This window comes from Phyllobates terribilis, unplaced genomic scaffold, assembly GCF_046119375.1.
Source record: "Phyllobates terribilis strain yellow unplaced genomic scaffold, ASM4611937v1 Scaffold_3__8_contigs__length_932513732, whole genome shotgun sequence".
NCBI lineage: Eukaryota > Metazoa > Chordata > Amphibia > Anura > Dendrobatidae > Phyllobates > Phyllobates terribilis.
The window spans coordinates 231,582,123-231,609,459 of record NW_027362763.1 but is presented as its reverse complement, the minus strand read 5'-3'; the positions used below and the strand labels follow the sequence as shown (position 1 = coordinate 231,609,459).

The window sequence follows — 27,337 nt, the reverse complement described above, 5'->3', positions numbered from 1 at the left end:
AAATTATTTTTATATGTAGCTATAATAAAAGATTAGATAGATTTTCTGCTGGTGGACTCTGCTTTTATTGTGACAAAACAAGAACACTATCCTGGTATAAAGTCCCGTTACTGACGAATATGCTGACGGAGTAGTAAAGCTTGTTATACCTTGTTTTAAAGTGTTAACTTTACTAAACCTTCATTTACATATTTGTCTGCCATCTGCTGGCTATTTGGTGTATGGCAGGATTCGGCAGATTTGTGGGACTTGTGAAATTTCTTGAACTGAAAATCTGTTCCAAACATCCAAATGGGTCTTTTTCTAGGGCAAAGGCATATATTTATGGGCAAGTCATGGGATTTCCTGCATCAAATATAACAAATTTGTCATATATCAACATATCATTTACAAACACACTTTTATCAAAGCCTTAGATGGCTTTCAGCTTCAGTAATTTGTATCTTGTCTTTACCTTGCTGGAAAATTGATTTCAGGTTTCTCAGATGTATACAAATCAGTAAAACAAGAAATACACAAAAGCATTTCATGTTTAAAAATGCCGACATTACACTATTTACAAACAACAATAATAATAATAATATGACTAGTGCAAATAGTGTTCAGTAAAATCATATTTCCTCAAGCATTAATTGTTCAATTTATTTACAAATCTCCTTTTTCTTAAACATTTCTTCCATGACATCTTCCTATGAGATTATTTTGTGGGTTTCTACTTCTTTATCGAAATAAACATTTTGTTTTAAAAACCTCAGATGCCATCTGACGATTGCTCAAAGTACATAACGTCCTGAAAAATAAACAAAAGATTATATATTTTTATTGGCTTCAAAACATATTTTATTTGCATAAGACTCTTTAAAACCGTTTATAACAATATATATGATATTTGCACTGTAAGCAGTTGTTTAAAGGGTAATTCCCAACTTTTTAAATTATCACTTCTAAATGTTATAACTTAGTGGTGTGAGTCCTTCTACTGGGATCCCAGGGATGGGCTCTTGAAATGCCCCGACAGAGAAGAGCTGTGGCCGCTAGGGATGAGCATAAGGAGTTATTCGAGTGTGTTTGAGTTCAGATAGAGGAGCCGGCGTGCTCGAGTCAAATGCTCGGGTACCCACGGCCACATGTATAGTGGCTGATACACAGCCGCTAAATGCGGAGAATGCCCGTGTGTCGAGCCACGATACATGCGGCCGCGGGTACGCAAGCATTTGACTCGAGCACGCCGGCTCCTCTATCTGAACTCAAGCGCACCCGGATAACTCCTTTTCCGAGTATGCTCGCTCATCCCTAGTGGCCACTTATTAGATTGCCGGAAAACGCTGAGCTTTGTACTGGAACTTTTTCACAGTTTAGGATTTCTCTAAGGACTCTCTCACACGAGCGTACACATCAGACGAGTGCTATCTGATGTTTTATTGGATTGCACTCGGCCCAATGTTATTCAATGGGTCAGTGCCGATCTGCAAGTGGCTCCGCAAATCAGATCACACTAAGCTGACACTCGGCTCAAACTTTGATCAGAGTTTGATCTAAGTGTCGTGTATATATTCGATCCTCTAACATATCCACTCCCCTCACCCACGTTCAGAGGTCAGTCATGTTTTTGGCATTTAGGACAGCAGAACTGGATTAGATCATTGTGATGTCCCATATAAATGTCATACACTAGCCTGTGGATATGAAGGCTCCATGTGCTTGTCTGCATAGTGAATGGGTGCATGAGCTGCCTGCTATTGACATGCATTGGCCTGGTCCATAAATTGCACCAAACTAGTGTATGCTGCATCTATTTCACATGATCCATTGGTTCTAATGAAAAGCTACTGGTGTGTATTGTGCACCAATAGTGTTACTGTGCTGTCTGTTGAGTACACAGCACACTGATCGAGTATACGCTCATCCGAATACGCTCATCCGAATGAGCCCCACGGGGTCCCATGGTGTCTATTTCCACCTCTCTGCATAAATTAGTTCTTTCAATAGATTTTTTTTTATTGTTATTTACTAGATGTCTCATCATGTTCTTTGAGTTGCTGGGACTCGTGATAATTGATTAATGCTCAAAATAATGTGGCAGGTAACAGCTCAAGCAAGCAATCTCCTTCTGGATACATGAATAGCTGGTCCTGATTTAATTAACTCCTTTCTGCCAAAAGATGTACAATCACTAATTGTGGTCTTCTATCTGCAACAGAATGTCATTTTAAGTTCAGTGGATACAGAAGTGGACACAAAGAGAAGAAGCCCCCTCGGTTCATCATAATGCTGCCTTCTTTGAAAGTAGGTACAGGCCCCGTCACCTCTTGGACCCCTGTATGGATGCATAGGTTGCACAGATGGTATGTCCACCACTGTATAGATAGCATGGAGCTTTGCCACAGTAATTTACAGCAGACACCTTGCTGGGACATATGAGATCAAAAGATCCTTGATTCTAGGCTCTTTGACCCCTTAAACTAAAAATATTATTGCTCAGTCTCTTTGCAATATGTATGTTGTGCACTGTGCATGTCTTCATATATTTATTGATCACTGCCTTCTCCCATGATCAAAGCCATTCTGGTCCTCTCCTGCAGCACGTGACCACAATTCAGAATAGCCAGATCACACAGCAACTTCTGTATGTAAGTCTATGAGGTTCACATCGAGGCTTTAGTAAGATTACATTGAGAAAACTACACTGAGGACACTGTATGACTGGGCTAGTCTAAACTGCAGTCACGTGTCTCAGGAGAGGATCGGAATGGTGCAGATCATGGTAGAAGATGGCCATTGGTAAAAACATGAGAACATGCACTGTGTACAACATACTTATTGCAAAGGGAATACATGACAATACTTTTGGTTGTAGTGTTACTTTAAATGCCAGGCTCAATAGCAAGTGTAATATTTATGGAGTTTGGACGAAGGAGAGGGCTCCCTTTCACTCTTGATTTTTGCTCAGTAGGGTTAAAACAATCAAAGCTTCGAGTCCCCAAGTGGGACACAAAAAAAAAAAATGCAAAAATAGGTAAAGAAAATGTAGTGTACTAAGTATGTATTACGAGATGAACATGTATTAAGAGAAAGAAGTGAAGGGCGGATATCTGGGATAAAACCACATCTTTATTACTACCTCTAAAATGAAATAAATAAATGATATTAGCTATAGAGACAACACAAGCTCACAAGAATATAGACAGAGATAGGGAAACACCTGAACAAGAATATACACCCTGCAATTTCAATGTGATGACAAGATTGCAGTATATAACCACAAGTGCAAAAAAATGTTTTTTTTTGTACTGTCAAGGAGTAATAATATAGCAAATAATGGAAAGCCAAGCGATATAGGGCACTAATCAACGGCACAATTGTGTGAGGGGTCCCAAGGTGGGCCTCCTAGAAAGGCGGGGAATACTATAAAAAAAAAGTTAGCAAACACCTCTTGAACCTATCACATAAAATAGAGTTGCCATAATAATGCAGTCAAAGTGAAATAAGGTTAAATAGCAGCGAGCCAGGGCCCTGTTTGCCTGTATTTTTGTGATCTTGTGTTGCTTCTATAACTAATACCGTGTATTTCCTTTTAGATGTACAGGGCAATAGGGCAATATTTAGACGCATGATACAAGTACAAGTGCTTCTCACTAGTGTTGAGCGAGCACTAAAATGCTCGGGTGCTTGAACCTCGGGCCGAGCTCACCGTGATACTCGGGTGCTCGACCCGAGCAACGAGCCCAATGTTACTCTATCGGAGACCCGAGCATTTTTGAGGCGGCACCCCCGGCAGTCTGTAGAAAGCCTAAAACGTGCCCAAAAGGATAGTGACAGTGCTTAAATGACATGCGGACAGCATGGGGATCGCCCCAGGAAGCATTTATGACCCCCAGGTCACTGCTGTCAACAACGTAGTCAGAGGTATTAAGCCACTTTTACGGGCTCACAATAAAACGTTCAAAAACAAAACTGAAACGGTTTTCCTGTGAAATATGTTAAGGAACATCCTTTCCAGGGTAAATACTTGTATATAAGGTAAAATAAATAACCAAAAACAAAAATACTCCTCCACACCTTGGGCTATGTTCACAAGTAGCATTTTTTCTGCGTTTTCGCACTTTTGTATTGCTTTCAACCGTGACAAATACATTCACCGGGAAATGTCATTTTAACATTTTACAACCTTATCTGGCCATGTGCTGTGTGACACATGCATACAGTGCTGAAAAGACATGGGTTTTAATGCCCCTTGGAAGAGACGTGGAGGTCACAGTAGCTTAACAAGACGGTTTTAATGCCCCTTGGAAGAGACGTAGTGTTCAGGGTGGTTTAACAAGACGGTTTTAATGCCCCTTGGAAGAGATGTGGAGGTTACAGTAGCTTAACAAGACAGTTTTAATGCCCCTTGGAAGAGACGTAGTGTTCAGGGTGGTTTAACAAGACGGTTTTAATGCCCCTTGGAGGAGTGGTGGAGATTACAGTGGAATAAAAAGACAATATCAATGCCCCTTGGGAGAGTGGTGGAGGTCGCAGTGGAATAAAAAGACAATATCCATGCCCCTTGGAAGAGTGGTGGAGGTCACAGTGGAATAAAAAGACAATATCAATGCCCCTTGGAAAAGTGGTGGAGGTCCCAGTGGAATAAAAAGACAATATCAATGACCCTTGGAAGAGACGTGGAGATCCCAGTAGCTTAACAAGACGATTTTAATGCCCCTTGGAAGAGACGTGGAGTTCAGAGTCGTTTAACAAGACGGTTTTAATGCCCCTTGGAAGAGATGTGGAGGTCACAGTAGCTTAACAAGACGGTTTTAATGCCCCTTGGAAGAGACGTGGAGGTCACAGTGGAATAAAAAGACAATACCAATGCCCCTTGGAAGAGTGGTGGAGGTCCCAGTGGAATAAAAAGACAATATCCATGCCCCTTGGAAGAGTGGTGGAGATTACGGTGGAATAAAAAGACAATATCAATGCCCCTTGGAAGAGTGGTGGAGGTCACAGTGGAATAAAAAGACAATATTAATGCCCCTTGGAAGAGTGGTGGAGGTCGCAGTGGAATAAAAAGACAATATCAATGCCCCTTGGAAGAGTGGTGGAGGTCCCAGTGGAATAAAAAGACAATATCAATGACCCTTGGAAGAGACGTGGAGGTCACAGTAGCTTAACAAAACGATTTTAATGCCCCTTGGAAGAGACGTGGAGTTCAGAGTGGTTTAACAAGACGATTTTAATGCCCCTTGGAAGAGACGTGGAGTTCAGAGTGGTTTAACAAGATGGTTTTAATGCCCATTGGAAGAGACGTGGAGGTCACAGTAGCTTAAAAAGACGGTTTTAATGCCCCTTGGAAGAGACGTGGAGGTCACAGTGGAATAAAAAGACAATACCAATGACCCTTAGAAGAGACGTGGAGGTCACAGTAGCTTAACAAGACGATTTTAATGCCCCTTACAAGAGCCATGCAGTACAGCATATTAAAAACATTATTCCCATTATTGGGGAGTGGATCTCCCATAGTCTTTGCCTATGCCTTCCAAGTAAAAGCTGCCAAAAATTAGGACGGAGGAACTTGCAATGCCCCTTACAAGAGCCATGCAGTACAGCATATTAAAAACATTATTCCCATTATTGGGGAGTGGGTCTCTCATAGTCTTTGCCTATGCCTTCCAAGCAAAAGCTGCCAAAAATTAGGATAGAGGAACTTGCAATGCCCCTTACAAGAGCCATGCAGTACAGCATATTAAAAACATTATTCCCATTATTGGGGAGTGGGTCTCTCATAGTCTTTGCCTATGCCTTCCAAGCAAAAGCTGCCAAAAATTAGAACGGAGGAACTTGCAATGCCGGCAACACGGACCACGGTCACCCTGGTGGTATAGTGGTGGTGGAGGCTGAGGATAAGGAGAAGAGCAAAAAACAGCCGAAATGAGGAAGTGTATACCCATGTGTGGGTGTGAAGCAGTGCATGGGAATACACCTCCCGAAATAACACAGTGGATTTGACTTTATGTTACTCTGCTGTCATTTGGTGGTGATGAGAAGTCTGGCCCAATCCAGCCCTTGTTCATTTTGATAAGGGTCAGCTTGTCAGCATTGTCAGTTGACAGGCGAGTGCGCTTATCAGTTATAATTCCCCCAGTGGCACTAAAAACACGCTCCGATAACACCCTAGTGGCAGGGCAGGTCAGGACCTCCAAGTTGTACAGAGCGAGTTCATTCCAAGTGTCCAGCTTGGATACCCAATAATTAAAAGGCACAGAGGAATCATGGAGGATGCTGGTACGGTCGGCAAGGTACTTCCTCACCATCTTTTGAAACTTTCCACTCCTTGTGAGAGTACCCCGCGCCTCAGGGCCTGTAAGCTGGGCGGGTCTCAGAAAACTGTCCCAGAATGTTGACAGTGTTCCCCTGCCTCTGCTGGATTGGAGTTGCGTCTCTCTCGCCTGTACGCCTTGGTTGGGCAACGAACAGTGACCTCTGCGTGTTCAGATGGGAATTTTTTTAACAGTTCTGCAGCAAAGGCCTTCTGGTACTGCCCCATTTTTGTAGACCTCTCCACCTCAGGAATAAGAGAGTGAAAGTTCTCCTTGTAGCGGGGGTCTAAAAGTGTCACCGACCAGTAATGACTGTCACCCAACATTTTGACAACGAGAGGGTCATGGTTAAGGCAGCGTAACATAAAGTCAGCCATGTGTGCCAGACTGGTAATGGGCAAGACTTCCGTGTCCTCACCAAGATGATGACTGACCATGCTCTCCTCCTACTCCTCCTCCCCCCTGTCCTCAGGCCACCCGTGCTGAACCGACGGTATGACAGTTGTACAGGTACTACCGTCTACAGCGCATGATACCAGCTCCTGTTCTTCCTCCTCCTCCTCCTCCTCTCCCTCATTGTCCCCCAATGCACGTTGGGATGAGATGAGTCTGGGCTGTTTGTAATAGCCCGCTATGGCTTCTTGATCCATCTCATCATACTCTGGCTGCAATGCTTCCTCTTTAATTCTCTGCAGAGAGTGTTGCAAAAGACAGACAAGTGGGATGCTGATGCTAATGATGGTGTCATCGCCACTCACCATCTTGGTGGCCTCCTCAAAGTTTGTCAGGATGGTACATATGTCAGACATCCAGGTCCACTCCTGAGGTCTTATGTGTGGAGTCAGACCTGAATATCGACGGCCTTGTTGCAGCTGGTACTCCACAACTGCTCTCTTCTGCTCACAAATCCTTTGCAACATGTGGAGGGTAGAGTTCCAATGTGTGGGGACATCACACACCAGTCAGTGTGCCGGAAGCTGCAAACGCTGCTGCAACACAGCAAGGGCGGCGGAAGCTGTAGCCGACTTCCAAAAATGAGCTGACAGGCGGCGTACTTTGACGAGCGTATCTGGCAACTCGGGGTACGATTTAAGAAACCGCTGAACCATGAGGTTAAGCACATGAGCCAGGCATGGTACGTGTGTGATCTCGCCTCGCCTCAGAGCCGCCACCAGGTTACGGCCATGGTCACACACGACCATGCCTGGATGTAGTTTCAGTGGTCTCAGCCACAGATTTGCCTGCTCTTTCACAGCTGTCCACAACTCACAAGCAGTGTGAGGTTTATCACCTAAGCTTATGAGTTTCAGCACAGCCTGTTGCCACTTGGCTGAGGCAGTACTGCAGTGCTTCCAGCTTGTAACTGATGTGGTCATATCTGAGATGGAGGCTGAACATGAGGAGGAGGAGGAGGATGATGCGCAGGAGCTGTACACTGTGGGGGCAACTCTGACTGACATAGGGCCCGCAATCCTCGGTGTGGGGAGGATGTGTTCCATCACAAGGTCCGACTGGGTCCCGGCTTCCACTATGTTTACCCAGTGTGCCGTCAGTGAGCTGTACCGTCCCTGGCCACAAGCACTTGTCCATGTGTCCGTTGTCAGGTGGACTCTCCAAGTAACTGCGTTGTTGAGGGCACGGCAGATGTTTTGGGACATGTGCTTGTGTAGTGCGGGGATGGCACACCGGGCAAAATAGTGTCGGCTGGGGACCGAGTACCGAGGGATAGCTACCGCCATAAGGTTGCGGAAGGATTCCGCCTTCACCAGCCTAAAAGGCAGCATTTCCAACGCAAGCAGTCGTGAAATGTGCGAATTTGGGACTGTGGCCTGTGGGGCGTTGGCTGCGAATTTGCGCTTTTGTTCAAAGGTCTGGGATATGGACAATTGAACGCTGCGGTGGGACGTGGACGTGGATGTTGATGCTGTTTTTTGAGAAACTGCCATAACAAGTGAAGACTGAGAGGAGGGGGCATGTTTGCATGCAGTATGGACAGGGGATTGCCTTGCACGCACAACAGGGGGTAATCTTACACGCACAACAGCGGAAGAAGAAGTGGTGACACCCGCTGACACTGGTCGTGGACCCTGGGGTTCGCCCCACAAAGTCGGGTGCTTTTCTGACATGTGCCTGATCATGCTGGTGGTGGTCAGGCTGGTAGTTTTGTCACCCCTGCTGATGCTGGCCTGGCAGGTGGTACAAATGGCCTTTTTAGGGTTATCAGTAGTGTTGAGCCACCCCCGTAGTGTTCGAGTTCGGTTCGGTTCGTCGAACACCCGTGTGTTCGCCGAACTGTTCGTCGAACTGTTCGTCGAACTGTTCGTCGAACACCTTCGAACACCGTTAAAACCAATGGCAGGCAAACAAAAACACATAGAAACACATAGAAAACACCTTCAAAGGTGTCCAAAAGCTGACAAACTGCTCAGAAGACATAACTAACACATGGAAAAGTGACAAGTACATATAGTCATGCGAAAATAAAAGAGGTGGAGGAGTAAAAGGAGGGGGAGACACAGATATAGGCATGTCATGCCCTTCTAAAATCCAAAAAGTGAGAAGCCGACACGGCCAGTCCGCTCCTGCCCGTGCCACCTCCGTGTCGCCGGGTTTGTGCCAGAGCCGCGGTGAACCCTGATGGCCAGCCCCCCTCTCCCAATACTGGTGCCTGTCCGCTGGTGGGTCGAGCGAGCCCCCCTGTGGTGGAGGCAGCTCTAAGCTTTTTAATTTAAATTGTCTCTCTAATTTGAATGAATACACTTTAAATCCATTTACAAGGATCTATTGGAGGGCAAGTCTCATGCCAGCAGCCACGGTAATTCCAGCTCCAGTAGCGTCCACTAAAGCTGCTGCAGTTAAAAAGCTTTTATAAGGATCGAGCTCGGCTGTCCACCGCAAGGCATCCTACTGCCAGTCCCAGCCCCTATGCCTTGGGGTGCCTCCTGATGCTCTTCACTAAGTATCCCATGGTCCCGAAGCATTTCCTTTGAAAAAATTAAGTGTCTAAACTACAGGTGGTGCAGCTTGCTTAACAGCCGGGATAATCCGCTGACTAGCAGACACTGCTACTAGGCACAAAGTATTTCCTGGGCTAGATGCAGTTAAAAATTTGTAATTAGATACTCTCGTTGGATGCTGAGAAAGCATTCCATAGAGTCTCCTGGCACGCCATATATGATTCTCTTAAAGAGCTTGGGGTAGGGGTCTAGGGGACCCTTTTATAGCCAAAATCACGGCCCTGTATCGCAATACGTCACCTAGGCTGAAGATAAATGGAACTGTAGCACCCTGAGGGCTCGGTTGCTACAGACGTATTGCACCTCACCCAGAGGTGTGATATCTCACTCTCAGGTAAGGATGGAGTGTGGATCAGGACCCGACACCTGCATGCATTACACCACATTGCCGTGGGGCAGGGCGACCAATATGCCCCTGAGATGGGCACGACAGTCCCTGTCCCTGGCTGGAGTGGGGGGAGGGAACACTGAGGAAGGGGAACCCTGTAGTGCAGGAGCAGGGAGGAAGCAGTTCCTGGGTGCATTGAGAAGGGAGTATAAAAGGTGGGCACCATCTTAGTTCAGTGCAGAGAAGTCTGAGCAGAAGTGGCAGGGAGCCGGGGCTCTGCATGAGCTCTGCTCCGGAGGCGGGCCTAGTAACAGAGGCCCAGGCCTGCAAGAGGGAGAAGGAAGGAAGAGGAGCGGAGAAGGCTCCAGGAACGAGGAATGAAGGGATCCCAGGGGTGCGGACGGGCGAGTCGCCACCGCACGCCCGAATCCACCTGCGTGGAGGGGTCAGGCCAAAGGGGGAGACCGGTCCCCGAACTAGTGGAGGCAGGAAACGACCCTCAGCTAGAAACCGGAGGCTCTGACATTTTATGTGGCGCAGCCCCTTGCTCCACCCGCTAGGAAGGCACCACATAGGGTCAGGGAAACTGGCGCCAAGTTTACCAAGAGGAGGCCCGAGGCAGCCGGACAGAAGTGTTGGTAAGAAAGGCCAGACAAAGGACACACAAAGGGGGTCCTGTGAAGCGCTCCAAAGTTATCTGGGAGTTGTCTGAGCCCCTCACCTGGTGAGCACAGTACGACGTGGGCAGCCGTTACCTGCAGACGTGGTCTGGATAATAAGAACTGTGAGTAAAGGCCCTGAACTGCATCACTGACTCCGTGTCGTTACTGCTGCTGCCCTGCACCATCACCCCCATCCTCCGCATACACTGCCCTGAGGCTATACTCCTCCCGTGGGGAGTTATGCTACGCTCTGCTGCACCCACAACACCAGCCTTAGCGGTCTGCCCTGTAGCGGCGGTTCACTCTGACCGCAATCCACGGGTGGCGTAGTCGGACATTTAAACATCAAAACCACATAAATAGTTCCGCCACTGGTTTGACCGCCCTGAGCCACGGAACCGGATCGCCGCCACGAAGACTACAACCACCAGCATCCACCAAAAAGGGTCCGGCTCCGGGTGTCCCAAGGCCCAGGGGGTGCGTCAGAACATTTTCATCACCTTTCACAATCACCAATGGGACAAGGCAGGGATGTCCTCTGTCCCCTCTCTTATACATCCTAGTGACGGAGCACCTGCTCTCATCAATTCGTCATAACCCCAATATTAGGTGGATTGAGGTGGGAGGCACCGAGTACAAGTGCTCTCTATTTGCTGATGATGTCCTAGTATATATCACTCAATCACATATATCCATCCCTGCTGTTATGGCTGAAATAGATCACTTTGTTACATGGTAAAATTTTAAAATCAATGCAGCGAAGTCTGAGGCCCTCGATGTCTCCCTCCCTAAATCCATATAGGATTCCATCCAGTCCAACTTTCCCTTTGCCTGGCCCTCACAGAGTATCAAATACTTAGGAATTCCTATTCATAGAGACCTCTCCCATCTATGTTATCTTAATTTTGGGCCCTTTATTGAACAATTCCATACAGACCACGGTTGGCAAGTTAGAACTGTAAGATTCATTACGTGAACCACTGGTGTTTTGTGGAAAAGCACATGTACACCGCGTTCCAAATTATTATGTAAAAAGTGTTTAGGAGTGATAAGGGAAGAATTTGTTTGTTTGTCAGTTAAACTCATTGATGGTGATGTGTGTCAGGGCTCTTTATATCACTGTAAGCAATTGCAGACACCTGTGCTAATTAGTTTGGCAGGTGTGTCCAATGAAAGGCAAGACTACTTAAGAAGGCTCTCTCACATTATTAAGCAGCCTACATTTTCTGCCAAAATGGGAAAGAAAAAGGATGTGTCGGCTGCTGAGAAGCAACAAATTGTGGAGTGTTTAGGTCAAGGCATGACTACAATCAACATTGTGCGATGATCAGGATGAAGTGTCTTGGCAATCAAGAAGTATGTAGCTGATTCACAGTACACATGTGTGCGTGCTGATAAGGGCAAATTGAGGACTCTTTCCTACAGGCAATTACGTCAGGTTGAAAGAGCAGCGGCAAAAAAGCCTTGTCATAGCAGCAGACAAGTTTTTGAAGCTGCTTGTGCCTCCAACGTCCCCCGAACAACAAGATGCAGGGTCCTTCAGAGGTTTGCAGCTGTGCATACGCCATCCTGTCGACCTCCTCTATCCACTTCACACAAGCAGAAACGGCTCCAGTGGGCCAAACATTACATGAAGACTGATTTCAAAACTGTTTTGTTCACGGATGAGTGCCGTGCAGCACTCGATGGTCCAGATGAATGGAGTGGAGGATGGCTGGTTGATGGACACCCCACGCAAACACGGCTACAGCGCCAACAAGGAGGAGGTGGAGTAATGTTTTGGGCTGGAATCATGGGGAGAGAGATTGTCGGCCCCTTTAGGATCCCTGAAGGCGCTAAAGATGAACTCCATAATGTATGTGGATTTTCTCAAACAGCACTTCCTGCCATGGTTCAAGAAGAAGAACCGTGTATTTCACAGCAAGATCATTTTTCTGCATGATAATGCACCATCTCATGCTGCACATAAAACATCTGCATCTCTGGCTGATATGGGCATAAAAGGGGACAAACTTATGGTGTGACCCCCATGCTCCCCTGACCTCTACCCCATTCAGAACCTTTGGAGCATCATTAAAAGGAGTGTCTATGATGGCGGGAGGCAGTTCACATCTAAGCAACAGCTCTGGGAGGGTATTCTGTCCTCATGCAAAACAATTGAAGCAGAAACCATCCAAAACCTGACAAATTCAATGGACGAGAGAGTTCAGAAGCTCCTTTCGAACAAGGGGTCCTATGTGAAAATGTAACATCACCTAGAATAAAGTTTTGAGTTGAAAACTGTTTGATTTCAGTTTCTAACAACCTGCTAATGCTTATAATTTCAAAAATGACCATTTTTTTGGTCTTTATTAAAATGAAAAGGTTGATCGAAAAGTTTGGGGGATCTAAGAGTGTGGCAACCCAGTAGTCATGATTACTTCGAATTCTGACAATATGAGGGTCATGCTGCAGGTAGTGCAGCAAGAAGGCACTTATGTGTCTTGCGCATCTCGGAGCCCCAAAATTATTTTCCGGGCTAGATGCAGCTAAAAATTATTTTTAATTTTAAATCTGGTGAAGCTTATTATAGATGGCCTAATAGGATCAGTGCTGCACACTGCTACAAAGCCCAAATTATTTTCCAGTGAAGATACAGATAAACATGATTAGTAATTTGAAAGCTTAAAACGGTTGGTAGGGTGATTTTAACCAATCATCAAGCTTTTACTCTCCCCAGGATGACACAGGGGTAGAAAAGTCGTTTCGGATCCATGATTTGTTCATCTTTATGAACGTGAGTCTGTCTACATTATCAGTGGAGAGCCGCGTGCGCTTATCTGTCAGCACACCACCAGCAGCGCTGAACACACGTTCAGACAGAACGCTGGCTGCGGGGCATGACAAGATCTCCAAGGCGTAAGTGGCTAGCTCCGGCCATTTATCCAGATTGGAAGCCCAAAAAGAGCAAGGGTCCAGTGACACAGTCGTGGCTTCAATGTTTACTTGGAGATACTCCTGTACCATCGTCTCTAGGCGTTGACTATGTGTCAGACTTCTTGTCTCCTGTGGCCTTGCAAAGGATGGGCTAAAAAAGTGGTGAAATGATTCCGCAAAATTGATGTTACCAGCAGATACTGTGGTTCTGTTACGGTTTGAGTGCTGAACACTTGACGGTCCCACGGTTGGCAAGTTGGAACTGTGAGATTCACTACGTGCACCACTAGTATTTTGTGGAAAAGCACATGTAAGATTCTGCAACAGTCTCTGCTGATACTCCTGCATGCGTGCATCCCTTTCTATGGCAGGAATAATTTCTGCAAATTTACTTTTGTACCGGGGATCTAACAGTGTGGCAACCCAGTAGTCAGGATTATTTCTAATTCTCACAATTCGAGGGTCATGTTGCAGGTAGTGCAGCAAGAAGGCACTCATGTGTGTTGCGCATCCAGGAGCACCAAGTCCCTGTTGTGTTGGTGGCGAGGTAACAATCATGCTTCCTTCCTCTGTCCTCTCCCCCCAACCTCGCACAACAGAAATGTGATCAAGGTCTCCCTCATCTGATGAGTCTTCCATCAGTTCGTCCTCCACTTCTTCCTGGGCTCCTGCACCTTCCTCACTAGTTTGGCTGCTACCATGCGCCCTGGTAAAATCATCTCCCCCACCCTCACATGCCTGCCGCCTTGGTGCTGCCGACCGTCTGGACCTTGCAGATGTTAGCCCTTCCGCATACAACTCCTCCTCCTCTACTTCCTCCACCTCCTCTTGTGCCACCACCTGACTCCGAATTCTGTTTAACATGTGCTCCAGCATGTAAATCACCGGAATAGTCATGCTGATAATGGCATCGTCAGCACTAAACATCTTCGTCGCCATTTCAAAACTGTGCAGAAGGGTGCATAGGTCCCTGATCTGAGACCACTCCTCCAGCATGATTTGCCCCACCTCTGAATCTCGTTGGCCCAGGCTATACGTCAGAACGTATTGCACCAGGGCTTGTCCGTGCTGCCACAGTCGCTGCAACATGTGCAGAGTTGAATTCCACCGGGTAGGCACATCGCATTTTAGCCGGTGAAGTGGCAGGCCCAACGACTTCTGTAGAGATGTAAGTCGCTGAGCTGCGGGATGCGAACGGCGGAAGTGAGCACACAGCGACCGTGCCCTCTGCAGAAGGCCATCTAGTCTGGGATAGTGGGCTAAAAATTGCTGGACAACCAGGTTCAACACGTGAGCCATACAAGGCACGTGTGTGACATTGCCCCGGCGAAGGGCCGCACCCAGGTTTGCAGCATTGTCGCACACGGCCTTCCCTGGTTTCAGGTCCAGTGGAGACAACCATTCATGAAATTGGTTCTCCAGAGCTGACCACAACTCCTCAGCTGTGTGACTCACATTTCCCAGACATTTCAATGTAAAAACCGCCTGATGACGTTGAGCCCTACTGCCAGCATAGTAAGGAGGTGTGCAGGATCCCTTCTGCGCAGTTAGAAAGCTTGTGGCATGACCAGACAGGCTTTGGGTGCAGGTGGAAGACCGAGGAGGCAGAAGCAGTGGAGGAACTTTGACATAAAGAGGATTGACGCACAACTCGTGGGGACGGCAAGACTTGGACAGCAGCCCCTTGTCCTGCTGTCACCATAGTTACCCAGTGCCCAGTCAGCGACATGTAACGCCCCTGTCCATGCCTACTCGTCCAAGTGTCTGTGGTGAAATGCACCCTGTCACACACAGAGTTTCTCAAAGAAGCGGTGATGTTGTGTGCGACATGCTGGTGGAGCGCAGGCACACCTTTCTTTGAGAAGTAGTGCCGACTGGGCATCTGGTACTGGGGCACTGCGACGGACATAAGGTCTCGAAAATCCTCTGTGTCCACCAGGCGGAAAGGCAGCATTTCTGTAGCCAAGAGCTTGCAGATGGTGAAATTCAACCTCTTAGCTTTCTCATGGCTAGGAGGAAATGGTCTTTTACTTGTCCACATCTGAGGGACCGAGGGCTGGCTATTGTGCTTAGACGGGGTTGATAAGGGTGTCCCCGGCAAACTGCCGGTCTGTGAGGAAGATGCAGGCGGACATGTTAGGTTGCCTTGATCCAAAGGTGGTGCTATCGATGTCGGACAGCGCTCAAGACCAGCTGGTGTTACCACCTCCAAAGAAAATGATGACCTGCCAATCACGCTGGCTGTTGCGGGTAAAGAGGTGGCAGGTCTGCGCCCCAAAACAGGTGTGACTGCTGTCCCCCCAGTCACAGAGGATGAAGAGGCCGCGGATGCACAAGATATGGCAGACGGTGGTTGGCCCGGCCGGCTAGGCCGCATTGTAGCACTCTGAGCTTCCCACTGCAACTTATGCTTCATGTCCATGTGCCGGTTCATGCATGAAGTACTCAAACTATGTATTTTTTGGCCTCTACTTAGCTTTTGCTGACAAATGTTACAGATAACACGAGTTGGGTCATCTTTATCGATCTGAAAAAATGCCCAGGCTATGCAAGGCTTAGCACCCATGCGACCTGAAGAGCCACCACGACTTGTGGTGAGAGGCAGAGTTGTGTTTGAGGATGCAGTTGTTGACGTGCTTCCAGTACTACGTCTCTGTCCAGGAAGGCGCAACCTGACCTCGTCGTCACTAGCATCTTCCTCCACCTCCTCTGCTGACCTCATCTCTTGGCTGACTGTGGGTTGACAGTAAGTGGGATCTCCGACCTCATCATCATCACCCTGTGCGTTATCACACCCGTCGTCCTCAGAGCCAACCTGTTCCTGCCCTGACAAAAAACTAAAGTTGTCGCTCCAATCAGGTATTTGAGTCTTATCATCGTCTTCCTCATTGTCTCCACCAACAGGAGTTACAGTTTGGGAATGAGGGTCTACATTATGGTCAGAACCTTCTGCGTCTGGTCCTGGATCCGACTCATAAAGATTCTGGGCATCAGTGCAGATCATTTCCTCGTCTGGATTCACAGAAGCGCTGGAGTCGACCTCTGATTCCCAGGCTATAGTATGAGTAAACAGCTCTGCAGACTCAACCATCTGTTCTACCTCATACTCAGACGGGCAGCTGGAGATTTGGGAGCTGTGAGGAAGCAAGTGTGATTTGGGTGACACCTTTGAGGACTGGAGTATTTGTGATGTTGAAGTTGATGTGGAGGAGAGCCCACTTAAAGGAGCACTTGATATCCGTTGAAGCACCTGCTGTTTTTGTGCCTCATCTGGAATTTGTAGCGATTGGCGTGGCCGTAAGAAAGGGATCTTATCACATTGTCCGCTAAAAGAAGTAGACATTTTAGTTTGGCTGGAAGATGGTCTTTCTTCTGCACCTACCCCACGGACACAACCTTTTTTCCCCTTCCCAACACGCCTATTCCCCTTTCCACCAGCAGCAGGCCTTTTTCCACTCATTTTGGTGGTTAACTAATTCACAACTCTGGAGTTGTTTGCACAAAAAAACAATGGATGGTAACCGAGCAGAGCTGAGTGGCCAAACTGTGGTATTAGGCCAAAACTATTGGCTGGGTTAGATGCAGAAAAAAATTATTTTTAATTTGCAACCTGATGGAGGTCAGTATAGATGGACTAATAGACCAAGTCCCACACACTGCTAGAAGCCCAAATATTTTTTCAGAGCTAGATGCAGAAAAAAATTATTTTTAATTTGCAACCTGATGGAGGTCAGTATAGATGGACTAATAGACCAAGTCCCACACACCGCTAGAAGCCCAAATATTTTTTCAGAGCTAGATGCAGAAATTTTTTTTATTTAATTTGCAACCTGATGGAGGTCAGTATAGATGGACTAATAGACCAAGTCCCACACACTGCTAGAAGCCCAAATATTTTTTCAGAGCTAGATGCAGAAAAAAATTATTTTTAATTTGCAACCTGATGGAGGTCAGTATAGATGGACTAATAGACCAAGTCCCACACACTGCTAGAAGCCCAAATATTTTTTCAGAGCTAGATGCAGAAAAAAATTATTTTTAATTTGCAACCTGATGGAGGTCAGTATAGATGGACTAATAGACCAAGTCCCACACACCGCTAGAAGCCCAAATATTTTTTCAGAGCTAGATGCAGAAAAAAATTATATTCAATTTGCAACCTGCTGGAGGTCAGTATAGAAGGACTAATAGAACAAGTCCCACACACTGCTAGAAGCCCAAATATTTTTTCAGAGCTAAATGAAGAAAAAAATTATTTTTAATTTGCAACCTGATGGAGGTCAGTATAGATGGACTAATAGACCAAGTCCCACACACTGCTAGAAGCCCAAATATTTTTTCAGAGCTAGATGCAGAAAAAAATTATTTTTAATTTGCAACCTGATGGAGGTCAGTATAGATGGACTAATAGAACAAGTCCCACACGCTGCTAGAAGCCCAAATATTTTTTCAGAGATAAATGAAGAAAAAAATTATTTTTAATTTGCAACCTGATGGAGGTCAGTATAGATGGACTAATAGACCAAGTCCCACACACTGCTAGAAGCCCAAATATTTTTTCAGAGCTAGATGCAGAAAAAAAATATTTTTAATTTGCAACCTGATGGAGGTCAGTATAGATGGACTAATAGACCAAGTCCCACACACCGCTAGAAGCCCAAATATTTTTTCAGAGCTAGATGCAGAAAAAAATTATATTCAATTTGCAACCTGATGGAGGTCAGTATAGATGGACTAATAGAACAAGTCCCACAAACTGCTAGAAGCCCAAATATTTTTTCAGAGCTAAATGAAGAAAAAAATTATTTTTAATTTGCAACCTGATGGAGGTCAGTATAGATGGACTAATAGACCAAGTCCCACACACTGCTAGAAGCCCAAATATTTTTTCAGTGCTAGATGCAGAAAAAAATTATATTCAGTTTGCAACCTGATGGAGGTCAGTATAGATGGACTAATAGAATGATGCTATGCCCAAAAGATTTTACTTCACTAGGTGCAGTAAAAAAATTGGTATTCTATACACAGGTGGTATATCTTGCAACACAGATAGGCTACTCCACTGACTAACACACTCTGCAATAGGCCAAAAAGGATTAGCTTTGCTAGATTCAGCCAAATGCTGTGAAAAAAACTTGCACAGCACTGGCACAGACCTGCCTGGCAAAAACTGATAGGAACTGATGTAACCTAGTCCTGAAAAGGACTCCAATTACAATTAGTCTTTACTCCCACAATCTATCTATTTAAGAGCACAGACCTGCTTGATAAAAGTCGTAGGAAATGCTGTAACCTAGTCCTTAAAAGGACTGCAATCACAACTATTCCCTACTCCCAAGCTATCTGTATATTTGTGCGAAAATTGGCTTGAAATTAACAAGGTATAGCGCACACAGCAACAGCGGTGCCGTCTAACACGCAGCTGCAGCAGTGAGAAAATGGTGGCGACGGGGAAAATGGCTTGGTCTTATAGGGCAAGGACATGTGACATACACTGCCAATCACACATGCCCTTGCTTGTGTGAAAAAAAGCACTTCGCTCCGTGTGTGCGCTGCTGATAGGCTGACAGATTGCACCTCCCCACTGCAAATGCGGGAAAGAGAAAAAAAAATGGAGATCTTCATTGTTCCTGCAGAGATCCATCCCCTGCCCCTCCCCCCGCCCCGCTGTACACTCAAACTGCGTATTAACATTAATTTTCATCATTACTGAGAAAAAATCCAGTTATGATTTTGGTGCACGAACAGTTATCGAACATAACCTCGAACAGCCGAATTTTTCTCAAATTCTTCGTGTTCGCCGACCGGCTCGAACACCGCCCAAAACAGCTCGAATTTGAGATTGGCGAACAGTTCGAGTAGAACAACGCTCATCTCTAGTTATCAGCAGAGTCTTTAAAAAATTCCAGACTCTGGAAGACCTACCGGTTGTACTGGCAACGTCCCTCGTGTTGGTGTTACGGGGAAAGGTTGCCCGCCTTCGGTCTGCGGCCACCATACTGCTTCTTCTTGCCTGTTGGGGTACTCTGCCTCCCTCCCCCTGTGTGCTGCAGGCCTCGCTCTGCGTGTCCTCCTGCCACATTGGGTCAGTTACTAGATCATCCACCACCTCCTCCTCTTCCACTTCCGCACCACGGTCCTCCTCCTCACTTCGTGGCAATTGTGTCTCGTCATCGTCCACCAATTGTGACAAATTGCCAGTGTCACCTTCCTGTGGCCGTGGCTGTTCAAATATTTGGCCATCGCTACATGGGATCTCCTCTTCCATCACTTCAAGCGGAGCAGGCGAGGGGCACAAATATGGAAATGGACCAGTGAACAGCTCTTCAGAGTGTCCAACTGTGGGATCAGTTGCTGTCTGACGACACTCGGCATGGTGGGAGGAAGGAGCATCAGGGTGAGGAGGAGTATGCGGTCGAGACTCACGGCTACTAAGACTTGACCGTGTGGAAGACAGGCCGGAGGTGGTGGTGCCCAGGTGACTGGAAGTATTATCTGCTATCCAATTAATAACCTGTTCACACTGATCAGTTCGCAATAGTGGTGTTGTTGTGTGCTTCCATAGTAATTCGGTCAAGAACTCGGAGCGAGTTCCACGTCCCTTGCCAAGCGCCTTGCCGATTGTAAATGAAGTAAAATAGCTTACACTCACACTATCAATGGCAAAAGGGTAATAAAAAGGAGATTAGAACCATGGTAGAGGAAAACCACAGTTCTATTTCTCTGGCCTACACCAAAATCTTTTAAACAAATATATTTGTGTCTGAACAGTCAGCGAGACACTCAAACTGTTTTTTTTTATGCAAAAAGGTGGATTACACCCAGATTTGAACGGTGGAGGAGGGAAACCACACTTCTAGTTCTCTGGCCTACACCAGAATCTTTTAAACAGGTATATTTGTGTCTGAACAGTCAGCGAGACACTCAAACAGTTTTTTTTTTATGGAGAAAAGGCAAAAAAGTGGATAATACAGAGATTTGAACCATGGAACTGCAAAACCACAGTTTTAGTTATCTGGCTGAAACCAGACTCTTTTAAACAGATATATTTGTGTCTGAACACTCACAGACACACTCAAATTTTTTTTTTTTGGGGGGGGGGGATACCAAAAGGTTAATAAGACGGGTATTTGCACAGTCTGACTGAGGAAAAAAAAAAAGAGGATTTAGATGAAAAAAAGGACTTTTCCTGGCCCCTGAGACCTGGGGCTAAGTCTAGCAATTTGAACAGCGGTAGCACACAGGATTGTAATGCAGTGTTTGTTGGTATAACCACTGAGTCTCCTATACAGCCTGCCTGCCTGCCTGATATCTGGGATGGATATTAGTCCTCAGAAGGACTGTTTGTTTGATTTTGCAGGCTTTAGAGACCCTACACTACCTATTTCACAGTAAACTCTCTCTATAGCTCAGCAGCACTCTCCCTACACTGTCTGATCCGGAGCGACTGTGTCCAAGATGGCGGCGCCCGGTTTGAAATACTCGAGGTGACGCTGTGCGGTCAGCCAATCACTGTAATACCCACAACCAACATGGCTGCGGCATTACAGTGACTGGCTGGCAATCCCTGCATGTTCATTGGCTCTGTAAAGAGCGCCAAACATGCAGGGCGGAGACCCGAGCTCCCGCCCGAGTAACCCGAAAATGCTCGGTGCTCGCCGAACATCCCGAGTAGTGAGATGCTCGGGCGAGTACCGAGCAGTGTCGAGCATGCTCGCTCAACACTACTTTTCACTAAATTAGAATATCATCAAAAATTAATTTATTTCACTTCTTCAATACAAAAAGTGAAACTCATATTATATAGTCATTACAAACAGAGTGATCTATTTCAAGTGTTTATTTATGTTAATGTTTATGGCTTACAGCCAATGAAAACACAAAAGTCATCTCAGTAAATTAGAATAATTAACAAAAAACACCTGCAAAAGCTTCCTAAACGTTTAAAAAGGCCCCTTAGTCTGTTTCAGTAGGCTCCACAATCATGGGGAAGACTGCTGACTTGACAGATGTCCAGAAGGCAGTCATTGACACACTCCACAAGAAGGGTAAGCCACAAAAGTTCATTGCTAAAGAAGCTGTCTGTTCACAGAGTGCTGTATCCAAATATAAGCATATTAATGGAAGTTGAGGAGAAGGAAAAAGTGTGGTAGAAAAAGGCGCACAAGCAACCGGAATAACTGCAGCCTTGAAAGGATTGTTAAGAAAAGGCCATTCAAAAATTTGGGGGGCGATTCACAAGTAGTGGACTGCTGCTGTAGTCATTGCTTCAAGAGTCACCACACACAGATGTATCCAGGACATGGGCTACAAGTGTCGCATTCCTTGTGTCAAGCCACTCATGATCAATAGACAACGCCAGAAGCGTCTTACCTGGGCCAAGGAGAAAAAGACCTGGACTGTTGCTCAGTGGTCCAAGGTGTTGTTTTCAGATTAAAGTACATTTTAAATTTCATCTGGAAATCAAGGTCCCAGAGTCTGGAGGAAGAGTGGAGAGGCACAGAATCCAAGCTGCTTGAGGTTTAGTCTGAAGTTTCCACAATCAGTGATGGTTGGGGAGCCATGTCATCTGCTGGTGTAGGTCCACTGTGTTTTATCAAGATCAAAGTCAGCGCAGTCGTCTACCAGGAAATTTTAGAGCACTTCATGCTTCCCTCTGCCAACAAGCTTTTTGGAGATGGAAATTTCATTCTCCAGCAGGACTTGGCACTAGGGTTGAGCGAGTATGTTCTGTCCGAGTATACTCAGGCCGAGCTCCGAGCATTTACAGCTGCTCGGTGATATGGTTGAATCGCTCCCGTGTGCATGATCTGCAACTGTTTGACAGCTTTATTACATGTGAGGAATGTGTAAGAAATAGACATTCCTCTCATGTAATAAAACTGTCAAACAGTTGCAAATCATGCACACGGGAGCAATTCAAACACATCACCGAGCAGCTGTAAATACTCGGAGCTCGGCCCGAGAGTACTCGGCGAAAGGGTTAATAGAACATACTCGCTCAACACTACTTGGCACCTGTCCACACTTCCAAAAGTACCAATACCTGGTTTAAAAACAACAGTGTCATTGTGCTTGATTGGCCAGCAAACCCGCCTGACCTTAACCCCATAGTGAATCTATGGGGTATTGTCAAGAGGAAGATGAAAGACACCAGACCCATCAAAGCAGATGAGCTGAAGGCTGCTATCAAAGCAACCTGGGCTTCCATAACACCTCAGCAGTGCCACAGGCTGATCACCTCCATGCCAAGCCGCATTGATGCAGTAATTGATGCAAAAGGAGCCCCGACCAAGTATTGAGTTACTTTTACTGAACAAACATTTCAGTAGGCCAACATTTCGGATTTTAAAAACATTTTTCAAGCTGGTGTTATAAAGTATTCTAATTTACTGAGATAATGACTTTTGTGTTTTCATTGGCTGTAAGCCATAATCATCAACATTAACAGAAATAAACACTTAGATCACTCTGTTTGTAATGACTCTATATAATATATGAGTTTCACTTTTTGTATTGAAGAACTGAAATAAATTAACTTTTTGATGATATTCTAATTTAGTGAGAAGCACCTGTATGTGTCACAGTCAAGGTGGCCTTCTAACAAGGTTGCCTTAATAAAAGTTATACGAGGGTCAGTCAATAAGTAATGCCTCCTATTTTTTTCTCCTTAAATAAGGTAGTTATGTTAAATATTCGAATTTGGCACAATTCCTCAAACCTTCTTATCCAATCCACAGCAATTGCAGTTTCCTGCACCAACAGGTGGAAGGACTGTATCCGTTTGCAAAATGGCTGACATCGATGTTCGTATTAGACAACGTTCTGTGATTGAATTCTTGCATGCAGAAGGTGAAACGCCCATTCTAATTCATGAGAGACTGAAAAATGTGTACGGTGATGCAACAGTGGATGTCAGTACTGTTAGACGATGGGTTCATCACTGTAACACAGCTGAAGGGCCATCACCGTTGGCAGATAAAATGCGGAGTGGCAGGCCAGTAACCGCAGTGACTCCAAGCAACATTCAGCGAGTCGATGACATCATTCGTGGTGACCGCCGGGTGACTGCAGATGAATTGTGCGGCATTATCTGCCTCAGTAAAGGCAGTGTGATGAAAATTATTGGACAACTGGGATACAGAAAAGTTTGTGCACGGTGGGTCCCAAGAATGCTTTTTACCATGCTGGAATACATGCCCTTGTTAAACGGTGGACCAAGACTGTGGAGTGTATGGAGATTATATTGAAAAGTGACAAATGAATCGTTAATGTTGTGGTTTTCAACCTATGTAATTGCATTTGAATTTCTTGTCAATTAAAAGGAGAAAAAAAAATAGGAGGCATTACTTATTGACTGACCCTCATATTAATAAATCATATACTACCTACAAAGGCTACAACTAGAATAACTTTAAACCACCAACTGGATTGGTAAAAAATGATTTTCATTGAAATATATTAGAACATAGCCAGATAAATCAAAGGGGAATGAAGTAAAGTAGGGAGACAACATAGCAGCAATTACACAACATAGTAAAATTCCTGTAAAAACCTGTCACGTCCCCAAATGCTATTAATCTGCAGATATGGGGTTAATCTGCACTCCCATCAAAGTTTTTATCCTCTTAAAATGAATTTGTCAGCAGGTTTTTGCTAAGTAATCTGAAGACATCAGGAGATAGAGGCCGAAACACAGAATTCAGGGATGTGTCACTTGTCAAAGTGCGTGCTGTTGTTTACTAACTGCAAAGGATTTATCACTAAGAGATTAACACTGCTAGACTAGTCCAGCAACTAAGCAGCTCATTGTCTATGGACTTTGTACATACAGAGCCTGGTGTGGGCGGGGTTAGCTTTCTCAGCTCTGCTTCATTCCAAATCTAAAAGCTCTGATTTTGTCAGAACCTCTGCACCCAGTAAACTAAGTGATACATCGTTGGATTCAGCTTCTCTTTACTTACATTACGCTGCACTCAGATGAGGTAGCAAAACCTGCTGACAGATTCCATTTACTATATTGCAGTCATAATATATACCATACTTACAATTGCTCATTTTGCCTTTCTACCCAGCTAATTCTTCCTTTTTTCCATTAGGTCTATGACATCACATGAATATAAACAGACTAGCTGAATCCTTCTAAGCTCTATGTAGAAACAGGAAGTCTATTTTCCACGCATGAGTCATCACTGCAAAAGTCCCTGGCAGGGGGGAGGAGTTAGCAGCTGGGTCAGGAGTTGAAGAGGGGAATGATTTCTGAAGGGAAATGAGACTTCCGATTTCTAAATAGGGCAGAGGAAAAAGAAGAATTAGCTGAGTAGAAAGCAGTGGCTGTATCCATGCACCTCACTGACTGACATCTGGCTCAGCAGTGCATCAGTACAGAGCCGGCTGTCAGTCAGTGCTGCGTCGTGGTTACAGCTGCCGCTCACTATGTACAGAGCGGTGACTGTAGCCACACCAGTCGCAACCCTATGAGGCTGCTGGGAGGAATAAAAGTAATTTCCACCCAGCAACGGGGCACTCAATGCTGCGGCTGGGCAGCTTTAGAACAGAATTAACGTGCAGATTAACCTCATATCTGCAGGTTAATGGTGTTTGGGGACAGGACAAGTTCCCTTTAATAAATATATTCTAGGATCACAGGGTTAAATACTAGTGACTAATATGAATCAATGTTCAAAAATAGAATAAACATCTGTATTAGTGTGAAGTGCAGTGCTACCCATGAGGGCTCACTCACATGAGTTTATAACTTGGACGAGTGCTATCCGACGTTTTATCCAATTGTGGATTGCTGCGAGTGGCTCCAGAATTCAGATCACGAGTACCCATTCAAACCATTGGACTGCACTCGGATGTCATCTGAATGCAGTCCAACATCTGCACACACAGACAATGGAGAAGATGGAGAAATTACGTTCTTTATTTTCTACACACCTCTGCTGTGATTCTCTCATACAAGAGAATCGGATTCAAGTGTCATTAGCATAATTGTCCCCATTCTCTCGCATGAGCGAATATACGGCAGTGTTATCCTGGCCTAAGGCCATAGCTCCACTATCAGTATTTGGGCAGTATTCGGTCACTATTTTTTCTCAGGAGTGGGAGACAAAACCAGGTGAGGAACAATCAGAGAAAAGTTATAATAGAAATAAGTCACCAATTCTGCATTTATCACCCACTTCTGGTTTTGGCTTCCACTCCTGAGAATACTGACCGAATACTGACCAAATATTGATAGTGGGGCCATGGCCTATGTGTGAACATTGCTTAGCCCCTCCTGGTATAATGGCAGGTATTTGTACTAATCTTATTACCTAGCTGAGTTTTTCTATGTTGTGTAGTAAGGAACTTCCCTGGTTGAAGTACAGTTGAGTACCTGGGGTTGTGCACTAACTTTCTTTACCTTAAACGTCATTCTCAAGGTGGTGTCACGGGTGTGTCAGAGGTGACAGACAGTCACCCTGCAGTTGGTTACAGGAGATCTCTACGTTTGGCATTACAGACATCTTCTTAGAGGCTGGCTGTCTCTAGGACCCAGTGGTCCCTACCTTCCTCTGGTTAATTAGCTCTCTGTCCTGGGTGTATAAATACCTAGTGTGTCTGAGAGGGAGGTGCCAGCGATATTCATTACTACTTGTGAGGCTTTAGCAAGAGCAGTACTTTGTCCTCTCTGGAGCTTGAGGCTGTGTTCGCATTTGTCTGGAGTCGCCTAAAGCTAAGCATTCTCCCCCTGTTTGTCTACCCTTGTTGTCTATAGAGTTTAGTGGAGATCGACTAATGCTCATCTCCTCCCATCGCTAGCCTTAGCCATACACCAGGGAAAGACAGGACGAGGCACGCGTGCGGCTATTCGTGAAGAGCCAATTTAGGGATGGTAGTTGAGACAGGGTGACACTAGATCAGACTAGGAGGTCTCCACTTCCCCCTTTCCCTAGTGTCTGGGCTCCCTTTCCCTTTTCGCTCTGTGTTGCACTAACTCTTTTGCACACCTGGCGTGACATTATTGCCGGCAGAGCACGTTTTGAAAAGGAAAAAAAAAAAAAAAGACATTTTTTTATCTACCTGTGTGTTTTTTGTAAGCGTGGACATTTATTTTCAATTCAGCTTTGGAATTGGGTCAGTTGCAAGCTTGCAGAGTGACTGCATATGGCTGTCTCTAGAGGTGAATGACCACCACGGTGAAGTACAGCAGCATCAGCGGCTACAGGTCGCCAATATGGGTGTCTCTGAAGGTAGGCCTGCCCAGCCTGAACCCAAGGTTGCCCTCCCGGACAGGTTTTCTGGAGGTAGGGACAAGTTTTTTGTATTCAAGGAGGCCTGCAAATCGTATTTTAAACTTTGTCCATATTCCTCCGGGAATGAAGAGCAACTGGTTGGAATTGTGATCTATCTACTGCAGGGCGATCCTCAAGGGTGATCTGTCTCCTGTCTGTGGAGGTGTTTTTCCAGGCTCTGACCCTTATCTATGATGAAACTGACCGAGTCGCCTTTGCCGAGTCTAGTCTACGTCGCATTCAGCAGGGGAATCAGTCAGTGGAGACGTAAAGTTCGGAATTCCATAGATGGGCAACGGATTCCAAATGGAATGACTCAGCCCTTAGAAGTCAATTTTGTGAGGGGCTTACTGAAAGGTTAAAAGATGCATTGGCAGTATATGAAACCCCTCAGTTCTTGCAACCTGCCATGTATTTGGCCATAAGTCTTGATAGACGCCTTTGGGATAGACGGGTGCGACCTCCTTCTACCGGGCCTTCTTGTTGGGGTTGTGTACGTCTGCCAGGGGAGCAGTCTGGGGGTGAACTAGTACTGGGGGAGGTGGAGGAAACCATGCAGACCCTCATCTTCACCCGTGGCGGCAGGGTTCTTCTTTGTGAAGAAAAAAGATGACAGTCTACATCTCTGTTTAGATTTCCGGGAATTGAATCAAATTACCATCCTCTTCCTCTGATTCCTGATTTGTTCAGCCAGGTTGTGGGAGCTAAGGTATTCTCCAAGTTGGATTTAAGGTGAGCCTACAACCTGGTTAGAATCAGAGAAGGGGACGAATGGAAAACAGCGTTTAATACCCTGGAAGGACATCTTGAGAGTCTGGTTATGCCTTTTGGTTTG

General features: G+C 45.7%; 1 protein-coding gene across 1 annotated transcript in view; it reads right to left on the bottom strand.

Moving 5' to 3' along the window:
• Positions 1–312: 312 nt before the first annotated feature.
• The window catches only part of LOC141258053 (phospholipid scramblase family member 5-like), a 179,627-nt gene continuing 152,602 nt past the window's right edge, over positions 313–27,337 (bottom strand). Inside the window, exon 7 of the mRNA XM_073673052.1 lies at positions 313–790. Coding sequence (XP_073529153.1) covers positions 752–790 — 39 coding nt within the window. The 3' untranslated portion in view covers positions 313–751. The remainder of the gene's footprint in view (positions 791–27,337) is intronic.